Raw genomic sequence first — 23,695 nt, 5'->3', positions numbered from 1 at the left:
TAACAGACATAAAAGGAGAAATTGACAGTAACACAATCATAGTAGGGGACTTTAACACCCCACTTTCACCAATGGACAGATCATCCAAAATGAAAATAAATAAGGAAACATAACCTTTAAATGAAACATTAAACAAGATGGACTTAACTGATATTTATAGCACATTCCATCCAAAAACAACAGAATACACTTTCTTCTCAAGTGCTCATGGAACATTCTCCAGGATACACCATATCGTGAGTTACAAATCAAGCCTTGGTAAATTTAAGAAGATTGAAATTGTATCAAGTATCTTTTCCGACCACAACACTATGAGACTAGATATCAATTACAGCACAGAAACTGTAAAAAAATACAAATACATGGAGGCTAGACAATATGCTACTAAATAACCAAGAGATCATTGAAGAAATCAAAGAGGAAATCAAAAAATACCTAGAAACAAGTGACAATGAAAACACGACCACCCAAAACCCATGCGAGGCAGCAAAAGCAGTTCTAAGAGGGAAGTTTATAGCAATACAATCCTACCTCAAGAAACAAGAAACACCTCAAATAAACAACCTAAACTTACACCTAAAGCAATTAGAGAAAGAAGAACAAAAAAACCCCAAAGTTAGCAGAAGGAAAGAAATCATAAAGATCAGATCAGAAATAAATGAAAAAGAAATGAAGGAAACGATAGCACACATGAATAAAACTAAAAGCTGGTTCTTTCAGAAGATAAACAAAATTGATAAACCATTAGCCAGACTCGTCAAAAAAGAAAGGGAGAAGACTCAAAAGAATTAGAAATGAAAAAGGAGAAGTAACAACTGACACTGCAGAATTACAAAGGATCAAGAGAGATTACTACAAGCAACTATATGCCAATAAAATGGACAACCTGGAAGAAACGGACAAATTCCTAGAAAAGCACAACCTTCCAAGACTGAACCAGGAAGAAATAGAAAGTATAAACAGACCAATCACAAAGCACTGAATTTCAAACTGAGATTAAAAATCTTCCAACAAACAAAAGCCCAGAATTCCCAGGCGAATTCTATCAAACATTTAGAGAAGAGTTAACACCTATCCTTCTAAAACTCTTCCAAAACATAGCAGAGGGAGGAACACTCCCAAACTCATTCTACGAGTCCACCATCACCCTGATACCAAAGCCAGACAAAGGTGTCACAAAAAAAGAAAACTACAGGGCAATATCACAGATGAACATATATGCAAAAATCCTCAACAAAATCCCAGCAAACAGAATCCAACAGCACATTAAAAAGATCATATACCATGATCAAGTGGGGTTTACCCCAGGAATGCAAGGATTCTTAAATATATGCAAATCAGTCAATGTGATACACTATTATTAACAAACTGAAAGATAAAAACCATATGATTATCTCAATAGATGCACAAAAAGCTTTCCACAAAATTCAACACCCATTTATGATAAAAACCCTCCAGACAGTAAGCACAGAGGGAACCTACCTCAACATAATAAAGGCCATATCTGACAAACCCACAGCCAACATTGTTCTCAATTGTGAAAAACTGAAACCATTTCCTCTAAGATCAGGAACAAGACAAGGTTGCCCACTCTCACCACTATTATTCAACACAGTTTTGGAAGTTATAGCCACAGCAATCAGTGAAAAAAAAGAAATAAAAGGAATCCAAATCGGAAAAGAAGAAGCAAAACTGTCACTGTTTGCAGATGACATGATACTATACATAGAGAATCCTAAAGATGTTACCAGAAAACTACTAGAGCTAATCAATGAATTTGGTAGAGTAGCAGGATACAAACTTAATACACAGTAATCTCTTACATTCCTATACACTAATGACAAAGAATCTGAAAGAGAATTTAAGGGAGCACTCCCATTTACCATTGCAACAAAAAGAATAAAATATCTAGGAATAAACCTACCTAAGGAGAGAAAAGACCTATATGCAGAAAACTATAAGACACTGATGAAAGAAATTAAAGACGACACAAAAAGATGGAGAGATATATACCATGTTCTTGGATTGAAAGAATCAACATGGTGAAAATGACTATACTACCCAAAGCAATCTACAGATTCAATGCAATCCCTATCAAATTACCAATGGCATTTTTCACAGAACTAGAATAGAAAATTGCACAATTTGTATGGAAACACAAAAGACCCCGAACAGCCAAAGCAATCTTGAGAAAGAAAAACGGAGCTGGAGGAATCAGGCTCCCTGACTTCAGACTATACTACAAAGCTACAGTAATCAAGATAGGATGGTACTGGCACAGAAACAGAAATATAGATCAATGGGACAGGATAGAAAGCCCAGAGATAAACCCACGCACATATGGTCACCTCATCTTTGATAAAGGAGGCAAGAATATACAATGGAGAAAAGACAGCCTCTTCAATAAATGGTGCTGGGAAAACTGGACAGGTACATGTAAAAGAATGAAATTAGAACACTCCCTAACACCATACACAAAAATAAATTCAAAATGGATTAAACACCTAAATGTAATGCCAGACACTATAAAACTCTTAGAGGAAAACATAGGCAGAACACTCTATGACATAAATCACAGCAAGATCCTTTTTGACCCACCTCCCAGAGAAATGGAAATAAAAACAAAAATATACAAATGGGACCTAATGAAACTTAAAAGCTTTTGTACAGCAAAGGAAACCATAAACAAGACGAAAAGACAACCCTCAGAATGGAGAAAATATTTGCAAACAAAGCAACTGACAAAGGATTAATCTCTAAAATATACAAGCAGCTCATGCAGCTCAATATCAAAAAAACAAAGAACCCAATCCAAAAATGGGCAGAAGACCTAAATAGACATTTCTCCAAAGATATACAGATTGCCAAGAAACACATGAAAAGATGGTCAACATCACTAATTATTAGAGAAATGGAAATCAAAACTACAATGAGGTATCACCTCACACCGGTCAGAATGGCCATCATCAAAAAATCTACAAACAATAAATGCTGGAGAGGGTGTGGAGAAAAGGGAACCCCCTTGCACTGTTGGTGGGAATGTAAATTGATACAGCCGCTATGGAGAACAGTATGGAGGTTCCTTAAAAAACTAAAAGTAGAACTACCATATGACCCAGCAATCCCACTACTGGGCATATACCCTGAGGAAACCATAATTCAAAAAGACACATGCACCTCAATGTTCACTGAAGCTCTATTTACAGTAGCCACGACATGGAAGCAACCTAAGTGTCCATCGACAGATGAATGGATAAAGAAAATGTGACACATATATACAATGGAATATTACTCAGCCATAAAAAGAAACGAAACTGAGTTATTTGTAGTGAGGTGGATGGACCTAGAGTCTGTCATACAGAGTGAAGTAAGTCAGAAAGACAAAAACGAATACCGTGCGCTAACACGTATATATGGAATCTAAAAAAAAAAAAAAATGGTTCTGATGAACCTAGGGGCAGGACATGAATGAAGATGCAGACTCAGAGAATGGACTTGAGAACACGGGGAGGGGAAGGGTAAGCTGGGACGAAGTGAGAGAGTAACACTGACATATATACACTACCAAATGTAAAACAGATAGCTAGTGGGAAGCAGCAGCATAGCACAGGGAGATCAGCTTGGTGCTCTGTGACCACCTAGAGGGGTGGGAGAGAGATGCAAGAGGGAGGGGATGTGGGGATATACGTCTGCATATAGCTGATTCACTTTGTTATAGAGCAGAAACTAACACAACATTGTAAAGCAATTATACTCCAATAAAGATGTTATAAAATAAATAAATAAATAACAACCTGATTCATCAATGGGCAAAGGAGTTGACTAGACAGTTCTCCAAAGAAGATACATGAGTGGCCAATAAACTCATGAAAAAGATGTTCAATATCAGTAATTACTAGGGACAACCATATCAAAAGCCCAATGAGATATCGCTTCACACCCATTAGGATGGCTATTATGCAAACACAGAAAATAACAAGCGTTATCAATGATATGAAAAAACCAGGACCCTTGTGCACTGCTGTGTCAATGTAAAATGGTGCAGTTACTACAGAGAACAGTGTGGGGGTTACTCAAAAAATTAATAATAGAATTAAATGATCCAGCAATTCCACTTTCGGACATACACCCAAAAGAATTAAAAGTAGAAACACAGATACTTGTACACTGATGTTCGTAACAGTGTTATTATTCACAATAGCAAAAAAGTGGAAGCAACCCATGTATCCATAGACATTTATACCAGACTCCAGAAAGGCAAAAAGGAATCAAAACAATTAGAAAAGTTATCTCCAGACCGTTATTCTGGGCCTAATACCTCATTTAAAAAATCACAAATTAAAACTGTAGTTCACTGACCTATTTTTATACTTGGGGTTGAGGAGGTCTTTCCAAGAATAAACCAAAACACTGGGGTCAAACACTGACAGGTTTTACAAAGTAAAACTTTAAGTATCAATACTACAGAAGTTACTATAAACGAAGTAAAATTACAAATAGGAAACCTAAAAATATTTTTGCAACACATATAACAAAGAGTTAGTACCTTTCATAAGAGTTCTTACAAATCAGTAAGAAACAACTGAAACACCCCAATACATGCAAAGACTAAAGAGGAAACTCATGTGAGAAATACAAAATCCATCTTCACTAAAATACAAAATGACTGAAATGAAAACAATTTATTGAAAACAATTATATTTATTTTTGCCAACAGGTCATCAAAAAATTTCAATGATATCACTTAATTCTGGATAAAATTCAGGAGAATGGCACTAGAAGATTTATAAGAATAAATACACAAAGACATATATGTAAACATTTATTGGGACTTCCCTGGTAGCACAGTGGTTAAGAATCTGCCTGCCAATGCAGGGGACACGGGTTCGATCCCTGGTCTGGGAGGATCCCACATGCCGCGGACCAACTAAGCCCGTGCACCACAACTACTGAGCCTGCACTCTACAGCCAGCGAGCCACAACTACTGAGCCTGTGTGCCTAGAGCCCGTGCTCTGCAACAAGAGAAGCCACCAATATGAGAAGCCCGTGCACCGCAATGAAGAGTAGCCCCGCTCACTGCAACTAGAGAAAGCCTGCGTGCAGCAACGAAGACCCAACACAGCCAAAACTAAATAAATTAAATAAATAAACTTAATGGACTTCCCTGGTGGCGCAGTGGTTAAGACTCCGCCTGCCAATGCAGGGGACACGGGTTCGAGCCCTGGTCCAGGAAGATCCCACATGCCGCGGAGCAACTAAGCCCGTGCACCACAACTACTGAGCCTGCACTCTACAGCCAGCGAGCCACAACTACTGAGCCCACGTGCTGCAACTACTGAAGGCCACGCACCTAGAGCCCGTGCTCTGCAACAAGAGAAGCCACTGCAATGAGAAGCCCATGCACCGCAACAAAGAGTAGCCCCTGCTCGACGCAACCAGAGAAAACCTGCACACAGCAACAAAGACCCAATGCAGCCAAAAATAAATAAATAAATAAATTTATTTAAAAAATAAATTTAAAAAAAGATAACTCCATTTATTATGGCATTGTTATACAGATAAAAAATGAAAAATACCCTAAATGTCCACTCATAAGGAAGTAGATGTATGTAAAAGAAGATAAAATAGATCTCTATGTATTGATGTAAAAAGTTATCAAATTAAAAGATAAAAAGTGATTTTCTCATTTACTCCTCCAGCATACCTAGGTATTATCTTATCTTACAGATGGGCTAAACTGAGGTACAGAGAAGGAGAAGTTAAGCAAATTGCCTGAGCTGCAATTCAAGTCTGTACTAAATAAGTTAATACAGGTATAGCATTTATCACAGTGTAATATCATAGTAAAGACTTAATAAATATTAATTAAAAATTATTATAGGAATAATATAAAGGTTAATAATTAAGTATCTATATGTTAAAATGATAAATTGGCATCTAGAGAAAACAAATATGCTACTTCAAGGTGGCCATTTTAATTTAAATTTCCTATTCACTTTTGGTGTTTTCTATTAATCCTTTACTTTTGGCATAAAACACAAGACTTTTTTTCCTATATAATTACATTCAGGTTGTCATTAAAGTTGGTAATAACAGCTCTGAACACTAAAGACAAGCTAAGGCTAAAGTAAGACTTTTAGCCTTCATACAACATTTTTCCATATGTATCATCAAGGGCACAAGCATTGGGTTTTCAGAGGAAACCTCCTCAGTTTTCAGCCATAGCCCCCATTCTTCAACCCACCAACTTCTAGTTGCTACTTGACATTCTATCTTTGTAACAAAGTTGGCCACATTCTCTACAATAACAGAACAGTAACAATAATGTCAGAACATCATGTTTCCTTCTGAGAAGATCTAATTTCTATTTACTCTTTCTGATTTTAAGACAGGCAAACTAGGAGGAGGTTGGTTACAAGAGTCCCGTCCTCGAGCCTATCCTGTGTTCATCCTGTATTTAGTTTTAATGGGGCATATCTAGTGAAGTGATGATATGGCCATACTTAAAATTTATGGGGCACTCTGGATTCTCCTCAAAATGAACTCATTTTAAGGGAAGAGAGAACTAGTTTGGTTTAAGGAGTACAGTACTCCTTAAACCACATGGTAATACTAGTATGGCTGTGGCAATTGTGACTACCATTTATTAGTTACCTATCAAGTTCTAGGCATTTTACATCGGTGATCTCCTTAAATCTGCACAATAATCCTATAAGGTGTGTATAATTATCCTTGTTTTAAAGATAGAATAGGTAACTTGCCCAAGGTAAGTCAGCATGTTAGCAGTACTGCTAAAATCTGAATCCAGGCGTCTGGCTCCAAAGGCTATGCCTATTCTAAATGCAAGAATCAAAGAAAGAAAATTACCACCAAGAGAATGAATTTCCATGGTCCATATCAAATACCACCTGGAAATTTCCTTACTATTTGGAAAGGACTTTAGGAGACCTAGAGTTCTCACTGAATAGATTTTAGAAAGAGCCAGAAATTTTAGAGTTATTACTAGTAAACCTTAGCCCCAGGTTGGTATAAAGCCTGAAAAGTATAGATTACAATTTGATAGTTTCACAGAATCCTCACAATAGTGCTATTTTTCATAACAGCATGAATGCACTGATGTCATTTGAATTCCATGGTAACAGTACATAAGTGACTTTCTCTACAGAAAGTATCTTCAATAATAACATTTTTTTGTATGGTATTTTATGGTCATAAAGAATTCTCACAAGTGAGATTTTAAAAAGATTGTACACAATTTTGTGAGGTTAGAAACATTATTCAAAATTATTTCTCTTTTTACAACTAAGGAAACCAAAGATCAAGGTTAAATGACATGAACATTAACCCAAGTGCACAAAATTCAATATGTATTGAGCTAAGCACTGGATATAAATGTAAATAAGATATGATCTCTCCTTAAGGAGCTCATGGTCTAGTACAGGAGGCAAATATAAACACTTACAGTGCAAAATGATAAATGCATTTCTACTATCTCTGATTATACATTAAATGTATTAGTAACTGGATAATGCCACTGGAGCTCTTTTTTTTTTTCAGCAAATTCAGAAAAAGTATAAAGTTAAAATTGTCACTGAGAATTTACTAAGTAGAACCTAAGTGAAACACAAAATATTTTCCAAAAGGAGAAAAATTCATAAAATTTATAAGTTCATAAGAAATAAACAGGGTTTATAAAAACAGAATGTGTTAGAAATTAAGAAATTTGTTATAGATATTTTAAAAGGCAACCATAAATACTCTTTAATGTAATTAGGCTTACAAGAGAAATACAAACCAGAAGTTACCTTTTGGTTGGGGGTAGAGGGACAATTAAAACTGGATCAATAATTTTTCACTCAGATCAAAACTATTTATCGTACTGGTGGAAAGCAGAAAATAAAATAGAGAAGTTCACGGTAAATGGAAGTTAAAAGATCTAGTACTATTTACTAACTGACATCCCCTAGCTTTTTACTGCAAATTTTTTTCTTATTTACAGCCCCCAAATGAGCCTTTCCTAAAGCTTAAAACAAAAGCAACTGCTGATTATCATTTCTCTTATTAGTACAGTAAGCCATGTTTGTTAATGGAATTCAGCTATCTCAAGCCATTTTTTGTGAGGAATGCATTCAGTCATTCATTCAGCAGATATTTAATGGCCAGGTACAGTTCTAGAATATGAGTATACAAATAGGGAATAAGAAAAGATGGAGGGATGGATGGACGGACGGACGGATGGACGGATGGATGGATGGATAGAGAGAGAGCCAGATGGATGGATAGGACAAAGAAGGAGAAGGAATAGACAGATGTCAGGAGAATGAATTTCAATTATACCAGACAAATAAACTGAAATAGGTAACTAAATTTTCATTAAGAGTCTGCCTCCATTTTCCCAAAACACAAGTAGAGTGACCGGTACTGTCTGAAACTGATTATTAGCTATGGACTGTTGGTTCCAATAGCCGTTCCAGCCACCAGGGGAGAAAAGTTATACTAGCCATCAGAGCACAGCTGCCTCTCATTTAGCAGTAACATATCTGTGGGGGAAGAATAGAGGAAGGCTCATGAGAATAAGTAAAATATTTATTTTGAGTAAAGTTATCACTAAACATACCTTTCAGATAAAAAGGAGCTCTTGTGAGGATTTAGATTTTGACAAGATTCTAGGCTGCCATCAGATGATGAAGAAAGCTGCTCTGATTGCAAGTTGTCTGTATCACCCAAACTGGCCTCAGTTACAGATGAGGTCTTTATGTATTTTCTTCCTAACTCCGTTCCCAGGACATTCGTCAATATAACTCTGGGTATCCTGTCATATAAAATAACAAACACTGTACTGTACTGAAATTTGCAGTAAAAAAAATTCTAGGAAGTTGAATTTTCAAGCATTTTCAACTCAGTACAAGTAAGCTATTAGAATTATACCACCCTGGAAATCAGCCCATAAGAACTCAAAATGTTGGATGAACACTCTTTTTTTTGTTTCTAGACATACTTATATCTTATAAGTTGGCATAGATTGGCATGCCACTATAATAGCTTAACTATACTTAGTGGATGCTATTGGGGTTGCTTAAAATTTTAACCAATTTTTCTCAAAAAATGCTTTCTTTTTCTTTTCCAGTAGTTGTTAAAAACACAGATACTACAAACCAATTCAATAAATCTTTATTCTTCTCCTTCAACAGAAAGGTCCTTGGTAAATAACAATACTCATAATTGGTAAATGACAAATGCTAAATCCAATAAGGAAGACATCATTCAGATTGCATCTATGGTAATGATAGAGTCCTTAAGTGAAACAGCACATATACTGATGGTAATAAACACGCTTTATATAATAGCACCAGGGAAAAGGGTCAACAAATGTTTAGTAAAGGTAATTTTTAACACTCCAAACTTTTTTAAAGTGGTGGTTTCACATCATCCTTAAACAGAAGAGGATAGCCTAATCTTCTCCTGGTTAACCAGTTGTTACTTTAAACAACTGATGTTCTTTTCCACACTACAGTGATGCCCTCAAGGCCACTATCTGACCTGAACTGACTGGCCCAGGCCAAATTATTGTGATTTTTTTACTTCACATTAGTGTATTTTGTAAGTTTCCTATCTCCTCTTTATCAGATGCCCCCCTTGACTGCTACCCATATGTCACTTGAAGCACTTTATTGACCTTTTGTGAGAGACAATAGATAACACCTAGAAAGGGCCAGAGTACTTTTGTTTAAGTAAAAAAATGTGAGCTTCCTTGTACTTTGTTACATTTGCTGTAGTCTCAGAGGTACTCTATTTTCACTACATAGAGGCACTGTGTTCTTTTCACTATGTTCCAGATAACGTAGAATTTCACATCATAGGAGAACTTTAAAATAACTTAGCCTTCTCTTTATTTTAAACATGAAGAACTCAAAGCTCAGAAAAGTTAAATGGTTGCCCAAGTATAAGCAACGCTTCCTGGAAGAAGAACCTGGGCCAATTATCTTTTGGTTTTTTAAATTTTATTCCATTACACTGCATCCTCAATACTAACTTGCCACAGCATCAAGATAACTGAGCTTTTCTGTAGATACTTCAGGAAACCTTAAAAATATCCATTTCCAGCACAACCTCCCCAAAATATGTACTGGGTTGATTAAGCAGTATATGATCTAAAAACAAGGCTAGTAGTAAATACAACTCTCTGAACTCAGAGTTTGAGTGAAGGAAGAAAGCAAAGAAAGTTAGCCATTTAGTACAACCACTAACTGTGGGGAGAGGAGGACAGAGATATTTTTCTATCTCCTCTCATGATTTAAATCTCTAAGAATCCTATTTATTATTGTCTGCTTTGTATATTTGATGCCTGACAGAACCCTTCTTAAAATCCTGGAATTAAAGTAGGAATGGAGACAATACAGGACAAGTAAGGAGTCTCAAGATTTCTTCTGTCTGACCTCACACTAGGAATTGCTGTGAAATAAATCACTAAAGGAAACTCAACTACAGTTCTCAATGCTTTAGGGAAAATGCAGGAATATTAGAAGAGAGAATTTTATTGGGTAAGAACTATTTTTTTCCACATAGTTTAGCACAATTAAAATTTTACTTACTTTTAAGAGATGAGAGAATCTGATATACTAGTTGATAGCTCATTTTAAGAGCAGATGATACACTCTTTTTATGGTCCCCTATCATTACTGAATTCTAAAATGTGGCTCATAATGAAAACAATCCAAGAACCGTAGTGTTTAAATAAAGAGAAAATTTGGGGCACAGAGGAAGAAATACCAAAGAAATATCAGCTATAATTTACTACCTCTGTTTAAATGCCTGACTATAGTATGTTTAAATGTGTTTTTAAATGTTGAGTCCCTAAAAAAAAAGCTGTCTCTCCAAATACGAGAGAAAGAGTCCATAGAAGATTAGTCCTATAAAAAGTACTGAAGAGAATAATCAACAACAACAACAAAAATACAAATATCAGCAAGGAAAGGGAAAAATTATAAAGATTAGAATTAGCTTCTGAATAATAAATGATCATTCTATTCTTTTATGGTTTGTTTTGCTGCTAGATTTTGAAGGAAGAAAAAGCAGAGCTATGAAAAAAGAATCTTAGAGGATAAATGAGAATTTTTAAGCTAAACAAATAGTTGAAAGTCTTTCCTAGAAGAGAAAAATTTCAAAATTCACCCAAAAACCATTTGAAAAGATTATATACCAAACTGCAGTAGAACCCGCATCTCTAAAGCACAAGAGCCCTAGAGGGCCTCTGAAGCTATCAGAAGGTTCAAGGAACTATCTCAGCATGTCTACCATGATACACCTTTCAATTAAAAAGCACTCTACTACTATGTGAACAAATGCCACAAGAAAAAAAATTTTTAAGTAGAATATTTAAAGGTTAATAAATTAGACATCACATAAAATATGTAATAAAGTCCAATTCCTACTTATTAAAAAATTAAAGGTCAGAAGAATGAAAAGCAGTATGACACAGAGGTTAAGAGCAAGGACTCTGGAGTCAGACAAACATAAGGTTGGGTTCTGAATTCAGCACCTAATAACTATATAACCTTAGATAAGTTACTTACCATAATTTATACCTCTTATCTTTGATCTCTTCATCTCAAAGATAGGGAGAATTATAATATCTACCTTAAAAAATTAAGATTAGATGAAATAATAGATGTAAAGCAGTTTAGCACAAGTCCTGGCACATAGTAAATATACAATAAATGGAAGCTCACTTTAATTTTCCTATTATTGAAGTCTTGCTCAAACTTATAAATTATCTTTTCAGTTAGTGCTTGTCATAATTCATCATGCTCTGCAATCTTAATGAAAATACTTTATTAGAAAAGTATATAGTTAAATAGCAATGCCTACAGTACCCCTAGCTCTTCATAACACGCACCATAGCCCAAAACATCTTTCATCAGCTATTCACAACTTATGTAATTTGTGTACCTTGAAGAAACAGAGAGCTTTGTATGACAGCCTTACAGAAAACAAATCTATAAAGTAATAATTAAGTTCATAATACCTAAACTGTCTTTTGGTGTACAACTTATAAATTAGCACTGCCATGGAAATTCTAGGGCTAGCCAGCATTTCAAAAGATTCTGAATTTTCACAAGAAATATATAAAGGTGTGTACTTCATCTCTCATACTATCGCAATATATAAGGAAGGACTGAAAAATGTCATTTCACACAGTCCATCCAATTTTTTCCCAAGTATGCAAATAGTATCAGTAAGTAAAACAGAATTTGTTTAACTTTACTTGCTAATATTATGAAATCACACTTCAAAATATAATATGTTAAACCAAAGGAGAAACAAATTTTGTAATGCAGTGAGATGAAACAGAAAGTACACTGGCCTGAGAAGTAATATCATTTATTGATTGTGTGTCTACATGGTTATTTTCTCTGGTTCTTAATTTTTTCAATCACAAATTGTGAGTTCCTTCCCCACATATTGGTAGCAAGGTAAATATAACATTGAAATAATTTAATAAATGGGGGAAAACTTTGAAAAACTGATAAGAGCTATTAAGACATACTTGATGTTAAGAGCAAATTTTTAAAGCAATGGAACCCTTGTTGAAAGATAACAATTACATCTGGTAATAAAGCTATAAATAACAAGCAAAAAAATTACAATACTAATTTAGTTTTTATTTTGCTGTAATTTAGATGAATGCTTTTCTAAAACTGTGCTATGTAACTTTTTTTTTCTTGATCAAAACTTTTTGTTCTTTTTTTTTTGTTAACAATGGTCATTTCTTTATTTCTTTATTTAGGCTGCGCCAGGTCTTTTTTAGGGTTCCTATAAATCTATTCTTATCCCAGATGATATAATTCAAAATATTACTTTCTAAATCAGTTTAAGCTACAAAGAAAAAAATTTTTAATTTTTGAATTACTTTCTTAAAGAGATTCACAGATTTCCTAAATTTGCTCTTTTCTTTTACTAAGCTATATATTAAGTGAATAAATTATCACTCAACTAAAACATTACTGGCTTAAAGAAGTCTTAAGGTTACAAGAATACCAGGGTGTCCAGAAAGTCTTACCACCACAATATCTGGAATATGTAATTTTCTAAACCTTCAAACATAGGCAAACTTAAGAAAAGCATGAATAAATATAATTAAGTCATTTAGGGGAATTCCAAGAACCAGGAACTAACTTTTTCTTAACAGAATATAGTTACACTGTGTCGATATTTCTCTAATAATCTCTGGTGCCAATAGATGAAAGCAGGAGAAAGATGGTTTACCGTCTCAGAAGTTTTGCACATGTCTCCCACTAGGCTCTTTCTTGCCTAATGTCCAAAGTTTATAAGGATCTGGAAATATTCTCCCAGGAAAACAGATATGAACCACATACGGAAATAAAACCTAAACTAAAATATGATTTACTTGTTTAAAAAAAATGTATGCATCCCACATACTGCTAGTTTGATATTTCTAAAACTCTTGACCCTTTTCTTCATTATTTAACAAGATTGATTGGTATCATGTGTTTTCTGTTTTTCTTCTCAACTTTATCCGGAAATTAAAAGGCTAAACTATCTTCATTAAAAGGCAACTTACTTAGATCACTACCTTTAGATCCTAGAATGCAAATAAAATTTCTAAAAAATGCCACTTCTTTTCTGTACACCTGAAACTAACACATTGTAAATCAACTATACTCCAATATAAAATTAAAAATTTTTAATTAAAAAACAAAAACAAATAAGTAAATAAAATTTTTAAAAAGTAAAAAAAATGCCATTTCTGGGAATGAATGAGTAATTTTGATTTACTCAATAGTTAAACTTTAAGTTAAAATTAAAAACCAAAAATAAATTTTTCTCCCTTTCATCTTTCTGAAATAATGAAATCCTAGCTAAGTAAAATGAAAATAAGACAAACAGCATCATGTCAAAGTCTCAGTCTCCTAGTCTAGATAGCAAGCCCCACAAAGAAAACATCTATCCAAAGCTATACCCTAAACAGTTCTCCAATTTTCCTGTTTGAAGCTTGTGATATCTCTTCTCCTGATTGTCACCAAAATTACAGAGCAGATAATTGGTTCTGATGGAGGAAAAGACATTTCAATCAAGGAGACTGGAGATGTAACTCTGCTGAGAAGCAATCTCTTTCGTATAGTCAGCAAACATTTATTGAGCGTTTAGTATGTGCCCAGTACTGTGCAAGGAAAAATAATAAAATGTAGGGTCCCTGCCTTCATGAAGCTTATTGTCAGGGAGGCAGAGAAACTAAAAATCACAGTACAGTGTGATGAGTGCTATGATACAGGAACAGGCCGCTTAGCAAGACAAAGAAAGGGATCAAATGCAGATGTGGCAGGTGGAATCAAAGAAATGATCTCAATGTTAAATATAATGAGCTCAATATAAGTCAGTAAAGGGGAAAAGGAGAATTGTTCCCAAGAGAACAAAAAGCATGAGCTCAGAGGAATAAAACCGCATCATACATTCAGTGAACTACCAGTAGTTTCCTAAATCTAAAGCACAGCATGAATATGGAAGAGTGGACAGACACAAAGCTAGAGATAGTCAAAAGTGAAATCATCACGGACCTTGTATGCCAAGGTAAGGAATTTGAACTTTATCCTAAAGTTTATGTGGAGCCACAGAAAGATGTTAAACTGGAGGGCGACAACATCTGCCTTTTAGAATGAATACCTCAGCAACAATACAGAGAAATAACCTAGAAGAAAAAGACTATGCTCAGGAAGCCCAATCAAATTACGATCCTAATAATAAAGGCACAAAGTTATCAGGGCTTGAACTGAGGCAGTGGCAATAAAGATGAAGAAAAGATCATTTCAAGACAGATTTAGGAGGTACAAATAACTAGACATGATAAATGACTGGATACAAAGGATAAGGAAAAAAGAGGAGCCAGGACAATTTCCAAGTTCTAATTTGAAGAACTAAGTGTAAAGAGGAGTCATATATTCAGACAGGGAGGAGATACAGAAATAGGAACAAGTCTGAGAACAAAGACGATGCATCCACTTTGGAACAAGTTAAATTTAGGACACCTGGAGCTGAGGGAAAAAGTCTGGACTAACTAGTAGTTCATCCCAGTAAGTGAACAGAACAACACACACACAGTAAAAACCAAATTAGAATCTCATTGGGACTCTTTACTTCACATTATATTTAAATTTCATGGACACATAATCTAGCTGCTAACAATTTCTGGTGAGAAAAACTATTCCAAGAGAATGAAACATTACACTTTTCCAATCATGCTGATCTAATTGAAAAAAGGACAGACATGGGATGAGGGGACAGATGTCATTTGGAAGAGAGCTAAAGCTTCTTTTCAAGAGAATCAAAGGGATTGGAAGCGTCATTCCTTTAGCCCCCTTTATTTAGATCTAGCAGCACAGTAAGGGAATAGCTCACCTGTACTAAGGAGGAAAAACACTGGACTCCAGGGCAATGAGAGCAAACTGCTTCATAAATTACTGAAGCTAAGTTGTCTGACTCTAAGATTTTGGGTGCTTTAGAAAGGTAAATTTACATCAGATATGATCTAGTACAGAAATTCTTGTTACATAGCTTTTTATGTTTTTGCCTTCTTTAAAAGAAGTGTCCTTGGTGAAAAGGTAACCCTCCTCTGCACTGTTGGTGGGAATGTAAATTGATACAACCACTATGGAGAACAGTATGGAGGTTCCTTAAAAAACTAAAAATAGAACTACCATATGACGCAGCAATCCCACTACTGGGCATATACCCAGAGAAAACCATAATTCAAAAAGACACATGCACCTCAATGTTCATTGCAGCACTATTTACAATAGCCAGGACATGGAAGCAACCTGAGTGTCCACCGATAGATGAATGGATAAAGAAGATGTGGCACATATATACAATGGAATATTACTCAGCCATAAAAAGAAATGAAGTTGAGTTATTTGTAGTGAGGTGGATGGACCTAGAGTCTGTCATACAGAGGGAAGTAAGTCAGAAAGAGAAAAACAAATACCATATGCTAATGCATACATACGGAGTCTAAAAAAAAATGGTACTGATGAACCTAGTGGCAGGGCAGGAATAAAGACGCAGACATAGAGAATGGTCTTGAGGACACGGGGAGAGGGAAGGGTAAGCTGGGACGAAGTGAGAGAAGCATCAACATATACACACTACCAAATGTAAAACAGATAGCTAGTGGGAAGCAGCTGCACAGCACAGGGAGATCAGCTCGGTGCTTTGCAACCACCTAGAGGGGTGGGATAAGGAGGGTAGGAGGGAGACGCAAGAGGGAGGCGATATGGGGATCTATGTATGCATATGGCTGATTCACTTTGTTGTACAACAGAAGCTAACACAGCATTGTGAAGCAATTACACTCCAATAAAGATGTATTAAAAAAAAAGTGTCCTTTTTTAAAAAACAATTAATGCATAATACTATGTTCAGATGTTTTGACAGAGTTCTTTAATATTTAAAATAATTGTGCTGATAGTTAACAGGTTTTCACTGGATCTTGGCTTAAAGCACTTATAAATTGTTATCAAATTACAGACCAAATAACCAAAGCACCATCCAGCTAATGACAGGATATTCTAACTGAAAGCAAAATACCTCCCCTAAAAAATACTCATTTAAGGGTTAAAACTGTAAGTGGAAATACATTAAAAATATTATTAATATGTTACAGATGACAAATTCCCAGAGCTAATTCCTAATTTTTAGCCCCAAACTTCACATATAATTCTTTTAAAAAATATAGAACAAAACCTGTTAGTTTTCAAAATTAAACCGCATATTTATTATCAAAAATCTGGGAGTAATATTTCAAAATCACCTCCTTTTTTTAAAAAAATGCATGTAAAATACAAGAAAGCTCATAAAGTCAAAAGTAGTAAGGACCCAGGTTAAATAATATTTAAAAGGTATGTTAAAGATGCAGAAAATTAAAAAGATCTACAGATAGACAGATATACATACCTGTTTTATTTTCTGCATCTTTAACATACCTTTCAAAAAATATTTAATCTAGGTCCTTACCCATCTATATGTATCTAGTTCTTCATTTTATATCATATGTGAATCTCTAAAAATCTGTACATGTGAATCAAATTATTAAGCTAAATGCACTAAGAATACTTGTTTTTAAAAATAATTCTATGTCAATCTATTTAATGAAATGTAGAATCATTAACTTTGTAAATTAAGATTGTCAACTTTAAGATTTGAGGGGGTCACACCTGTATATGCAGATTTTCTTAAAGATCATTTCCAACAATCTTATTTTTAAGACTATTGGACTTAAATTATTTCAAATACGGTAAGTTGAACAAAATCAATACTGAACAACATACCTTTCAGATAAATTAAGGCTTTGGTGAAGAGGTTCTAATTTTTGACATGTCTCTAGGCTGTCAACAGATGTCGAAGGCAATGAGTCTGATTGCACCTTGTTGGCATCATATAAATTAGCATCATTTTTAGGTAGGGTCTTTCTGAATTTTCGTCCTAAATCCGTCCATAGGACATTCGTCAACACAACTTTGAGTTGCCTGTTACACACATAAATAATTAATACATACAGTACTAAACATTATATAATACATGAATTCATCACAAATTATAACAAATGAAAACCTCCAGGAATTCTAAATTCAGTTCTTCAAGAAATTAACCAGAGTAGTAAATATCATAAGTAAAAAATATGCCTAGTCATTCTCAAATATACATGAAAAACTAAAGCACATTTCACTTAAATTGGGTCTTTCTTCAGAATTCTATCTAGTATACTACACCTGTGGTCACACACACGTACAGCTGTTGGATTGCTGGTAACCAATCTGTGCCTGGTCACACTGTAACTGGAACAACAACACACATCTGCACATCACATCACATAGGCAACTGCTTTCTGCACTAAAAATGTATTCTTGTTTTAGTATTTGATTCGGAAAACATAATTAAAACTAAGGGTAACAGTACAACATCTACAATCTTAACCCTACGTAGTCTTAAGATACATTTAATTTTACCTTATTTCTAAAAATATGTCAACTTAAAACACTTACTGTACCTACACCAATTTCAAAAGTAAAACTGATAAATCTAAGCACTTCCAGCTCTGCCTCGCTACATTTTGCCCATTACTCATTCAACACATCTATGTGCTGATAATACTTGAAGAACTGTGTTCAGTTCTAGAACCATGAAATATAGTTTCTGCAGGGCTGTGAACAGGCTACCAAGTAGATGTGAGACAATGTCATATGAGGAATGGCTGGAAGAATTGGAAATGTGTGATCAGAAGAGCATCTATTCTATTCCCCAGTACCAATTTTAGGCACTGTTTGTTTAACAAATGTTAAGAATATTAAGAAACAGAAAGCAAAGTGTTCGTGTATTTTTAATATAAAACAGAGCTCAAAGAAATCACTTGTTTGCCGCAGCCACTTGGGGCTGTATCTTCAGATCATCTGGAAGAAGCGGGATACAAGTCTTCAGAGGAACCTCTATAGAACTCACTGAAACTCCAAACACTTTAAGTTTACAGATTTTAAAATTATCATTAAATAATAAAGAGATGAGTGACATTTCTATGAATGAATAATAATTCATTCTTCGTTCAACAAATACTTACCAAATACCTTCTAACAAAACAACTGTACTAGTAGAATCTGGAGATTCAGCAACAAACAAAAGAGTTACAGTTCCTGTCTTCATGGAGCTTACATTCAAAAGAATTACCCGATCAGTTATTTAATTACAACTATGATGAGCAATATGAACAGGAAATACAGGTGCTGCATTTCTTCTGAACGAGATCAGGGAAGGTTTTACTGAGAATATGACATTTACGCTGAAACTGTCCAAAGGAAACAAGTGGAAAATGGAGAGTGGTTCAAAAAGGAGGACAAAATGTAAATACTCAGACATGAGTAAAGCTTCTTTAAGGAAATTAAAGGACTTACCTGGCTCAAGTGCTTAGAGTGAAGAGGAAATTTGTATAAGATAAGGATGGGCAGTTAGGCAGGACCCTGTGGACTATGTTGAGGATTTGAAACTTTAATGTCAACAACAATATCAATCCCCTAGTTTTAACAAGAGAATCATGAGACAAGAGCTGTATTTTTAAAAGATGACTTTGATCTTTTATGAAGAATAAAGAAAACACCAAGAGAAAAGGGTAATAATGAATTTAGAGAGGGTATGGTGACTTAGGTATAGTTTAGTGGAATGGTGGGAGCAGAAATGGGAAAGAAGAAAAGGGACACAGACACAGCAAATGTAGGCAGTTGACAAACAGCTACGAAAGGGGGATATAGGACAAGAGCTGAAGATAAATGTGAGATGCAAGAAAGGTCTTCTTAGTTAGTTATTGGTTGGTTAGTTAGCTTAACATAGAAAATATCTGTGTAAGTTTCAGTGCTTATGGGAAGACGTCAACAGAGTAGGAGAGGTTGAAGATACAGGAGACAGGATAATTAACTTTATAATTAAGTTTCTTAAGAAGTAGCATAAAAAGAGCTAATATTTACTGAACATGCACCGTATACCGGGAAGCATGTTAAGACCTCTACAATGATTTACTTCACTTAATCCTCACAACTACTCTGTGAAGTACAATGGTAATTATTCTTCTGCAACTGAGAAGACCAAGAATAGAATGATTAATAACTAAGTCCATAGTAAAATGGGTGAGTAGTCAGAGCGGGATCCAGAGCCACACACTCTCAACTCTGTTGCCAGCACTCTTAACTGCTCCACTGTGCTGGTTTATGGTGGGAGAAGAACCCCTTTTCCTTCTTCCAGAAACCAAGATCATTTTTTCAAAGTGATACAAAAGGTGAAAGAACATAGGCTTGAGGAGAGAAAAGGCTTCAAATCATCACTGTGGAGAGGGGGAACACAAGCTGACTAGAGAAACACAGTATGATTATCTTGAAGTTGCGGAATCCAGTAGGGTTAATAACCACAAATTTATAATGGCATAAACATACTGTGTTTTGTGATTTTTTTTTCCCATCACTGCTCAGCCACCTTGGTGTCAGCACAATGCAAAAAGATAATTAGGTTCACAAGTGATTATTAATTACGAAGGAAAAAGGCACCTTTATGACTAAAAATCTGGTAGCTACCACCTTAACCAAGTGATCAAATGTAAGGCCGCCAACAGTGGGACAAGCAGACATTACGTATCCCCTGATATGATGCAATAAGCAAATAACATCAGCTATGAAGTACTTTTGCCAAAAATGTAACATGAACCTAATCATGAGGACAAACCCAATTATAAAAATCTAGAATGTAGGACATTCTACAAGACAACTGGCCTGAACTCTTCAAAAAAGTCAATGTCATGGTTTAGGGGGGTCAGTGGGAGGCAGGGGTTATTCTAAGATTAAGAGACTAATGAGACATAATAACCAAAAAATAAAATGCATGAACCTCAATTTGACCCTAGATTTTTTTTAACAAAAGACATTTTGGGGGACATTTAGAGAATTCTGATTCTAGACTTTATATTACATGATAATATGAAATTATTTAAATTTTCTTCATAATGTATTGTGGTTATCACGTAAAAGAATTTTCTTGTTCTTAAGAAGTGCAGGCTAAAATACTCAGAGGTGAAGTGCCTGATGTCTGTGACTTACTTTCAAATGGTTCTGGGAAAAAAAACGTGTACCTGAATGTGCATATGTGATATGCACTTACATACATGTATGAAAAGAGACTGAGAGAAGGCAAAGGTGGGAAAACGTTAACAACATCTTGCGTGTTTGTTATACTCTTAACAAAATAATCCCGCCTGGAATCCTGTACCAAAAAAATATGAAACAGGGAAAAAAAGTTATGCATGAAGATATTCACCACAGTATTATTTATAAAAGCAACAAAACAAAAGCAAATTTAAATTCCCAGCAATAGGGACTTCCCTGGTGGTCCAGTGGTAAACAATCCTCCTTCCAATTCACAAGACGCAGGTTCAATCCCTGGTCAGGGAACTAAGATCCCACATTCTGCGTGGCAACTAAGCCCTTGCACTGCAACCACTGAGCCCATGCACCTCAACTAGAGAGAGGGAAAAAAAACCCACATGCTACAACGCACACGCACCACAACTAGAGAGAAGCCTGTGCACCGCCAATGAAAGATCCCACATGCTGCAACAAAGATCCCACATGCCGCAACAAAGATCCCATGTGCCGCAACAAAGATCCCATGTGCCGCAACAAAGACCCGACACAGCCAAAAATAAAAAAATTTTTTAAATTAAAAACATAAAAATTCCCAGCAATAGCAGAATGGTTAAGTAAACAATGATAAAGCCACTTAATGGAATGTTACTTATTAGTCTCCTAAAATCTTCTACTTTAAATTTTAAGAGTGACTGGCTGTGTTTTTTTCTTTCTACTTGTCTTTATTTCTATTTTCTATACTAAGCAAGTACTATACTATTTATATAAAGAGAAATGTCAACCAATTAATTTTGTAAAGAATGGTAAACATCTTTACCTAGCCAAAAACTATCTATTGGTTAGTGAAAAAAAATTATTTTTTACATTCAGGACTACTCTTTTATAGGTTTTACAACTGTACAACTTAAAATTCTAAATGATCAAATGAAAATACTTCTAAAATCTTAAGGATATATAAGGTATACTTTTCATCTGAGAAAACTACTGACTATTAGTAATTTGCTAAATTATTTGGGAAAATACCCCAGTGATAATTTTAATGATTTTAAATATGAAAATATCCAATGTTGGAAAATGCCATTTTTCTATTCACCCAAACCAAATAAGAATCACCATTGGTGATTTTACTGGTAATTCTAATAGTTGGCTCTAAGTGAAAAAGACAATTTGGATTCTCTGTGAAAATACTTATTTCATGTTCATAAATTTGCTTTATTGCAATCTGATTGACTAATAATATCCTAAGGCAGAAGTCAGCAATCTTTTCCCTCCAAATTAAAGGTAAAATTTTTTAAATTTCTATATATTTAAATATATTTGAACACTTCACAAGAAAGACATATGAATAGCCAATATGCACATAAAAAGGCACTCAATATCATTAACCTCATCTTTCCAGTCTTTAAAAAAAGTTTGTCTTTTCAACAAAGGGGGGAAGACAGCAAAATATTTCAACAGACACTTTAGAGAAGATACAAAAGAACAATAAGCACATGAAAAGATGCTCAACATCATCATTCATCAAGGAAATGCAATTAAAACCACAATAAGATATCACTACACATACATTAAAAGGGATGATGACAGAGATTGACCATACAAGCGCTGGCAGGAGGGTGGAAGAAGTAAAACTCTTCTGCACTGCTGATGGGAATGTAAAGTGGCACAATTACTTTCGGAAAACATTTGGCAGTTGCTTAACAAAGTTGAAAATGTACTTTCAATGACCCAGCAACCCATCTCCTAGGTATTTAACCAAAAGGAATAAAAACATGTCCACACAGGCGCTTGTACATGAATATTCACAGCAGCTTTATTAATAGTAGTATTAATTTTTCACAGAACTAAAACAAAAAAAAGTTTAAATTTGTATGGAAACATAGAAGACCACATATAGCAAAACCAATCTTGAGAAACAAAAACAGAGCTGGAGGAATCAGGCTCCCTGACTTCAGACTATATTACAAACCTACAGTAATCAAAACAGTATGATACTGGCACAAAAACAGAAATACAGATCAATGGAACAGGGCAGAAAGCCCAGAGATAAACCCATGCACATATGGTCACCTTATCTTTGATAAAGGAGGCACGAATATACAATGGAGAAAAGACAGCCTCTTCAGTAAGTGGTGCTGGGAAAACTGGATGGCTACATGTAAAAGAATGAAATTAGAAAACTCCATAACACCATACACAAAAATAAACTCAAAATGGATTAAACACCTAAATGTAAGGCCAGGAACTATAAAACTCTTAGAGGAAAACATAGGCAGAACACTCTATGACATAAATCATAGCAAGATCCTTTTGGACCCACCTCCTAGAAAAATGGAAATAAAAACAAAAATATACAAATGGGACCTAATGAAACTTAAAAGCTTTTTGCACAGCAAAGGAAACCATAAACAAGACGAAAAGAAAATCCTCAGAATGGGAGAAAATATTTGCAAACGAAGCAACTGACAAAGGATTAATCCCTAAAATATACAAGCAGCTCATGAAGCTCAATATCAAAAAAAACAAACAACCCAATCCAAAAATGGGCAGAAGACCTAAACAGACATTTCTCCAAAGAAGATATACAGATCGCCAACAAACACATGAAAGGATGCTCAACATCACTAATCATTAAAGGAATGCAAATCAAACCTACAATGAGGTATCACCTCACACCGGTCAGAACGGCTATCATCAAAAAATCTACAAACAATAAATGCTGGAGAGGGTGTGGAGAAAAGGGAACCCTCCTACACTGTTGGAGGGAATGTAAATTGATACAGCCACTATGGAGAACAATATGGAGGTTCCTTAAAAAAACTAAAAATAGAACTACCATATGACCCAGCAATCCCACTACTGGGCATATACCCTGAGAAAGCCATAATTCAAAGCGTCATGTACCACAACGTTCATTGCAGCTCTATTTACAATAGTCACGACATGGAAGCAACCTAAGTGTCCATCGACAGATGAATGGATAAAGAAGATGTGGCACAAATATACA

General features: G+C 34.9%; 1 protein-coding gene across 6 annotated transcripts in view; it reads right to left on the bottom strand.

Moving 5' to 3' along the window:
* The window catches only part of SENP7 (SUMO specific peptidase 7), a 147,704-nt gene that overhangs the window by 64,056 nt on the left and 59,953 nt on the right, over positions 1 to 23,695 (bottom strand). For 3 of the 6 annotated variants that reach the window (XM_068546836.1, XM_068546837.1, XM_068546838.1), the window contains 2 exons: positions 17,344 to 17,541; positions 8,619 to 8,813 (listed from right to left, as the gene is read on the bottom strand). The exons of 1 other annotated variant lie outside the window; for it this stretch is intronic. In XM_068546836.1, the coding sequence (XP_068402937.1) occupies positions 8,619 to 8,813; positions 17,344 to 17,541 (393 nt within the window). The remainder of the gene's footprint in view (positions 1 to 8,618; positions 8,814 to 17,343; positions 17,542 to 23,695) is intronic. 2 more of the 6 variants (XM_068546839.1, XM_068546841.1) reach the window with 1 other exon arrangement.

This window comes from Eschrichtius robustus, chromosome 6, assembly GCF_028021215.1.
Source record: "Eschrichtius robustus isolate mEscRob2 chromosome 6, mEscRob2.pri, whole genome shotgun sequence".
Lineage (NCBI taxonomy): Eukaryota > Metazoa > Chordata > Mammalia > Artiodactyla > Eschrichtiidae > Eschrichtius > Eschrichtius robustus.
The sequence above is the reverse complement of the archived record's forward strand: the minus strand, read 5'-3'. Positions and strand labels throughout refer to the sequence as shown.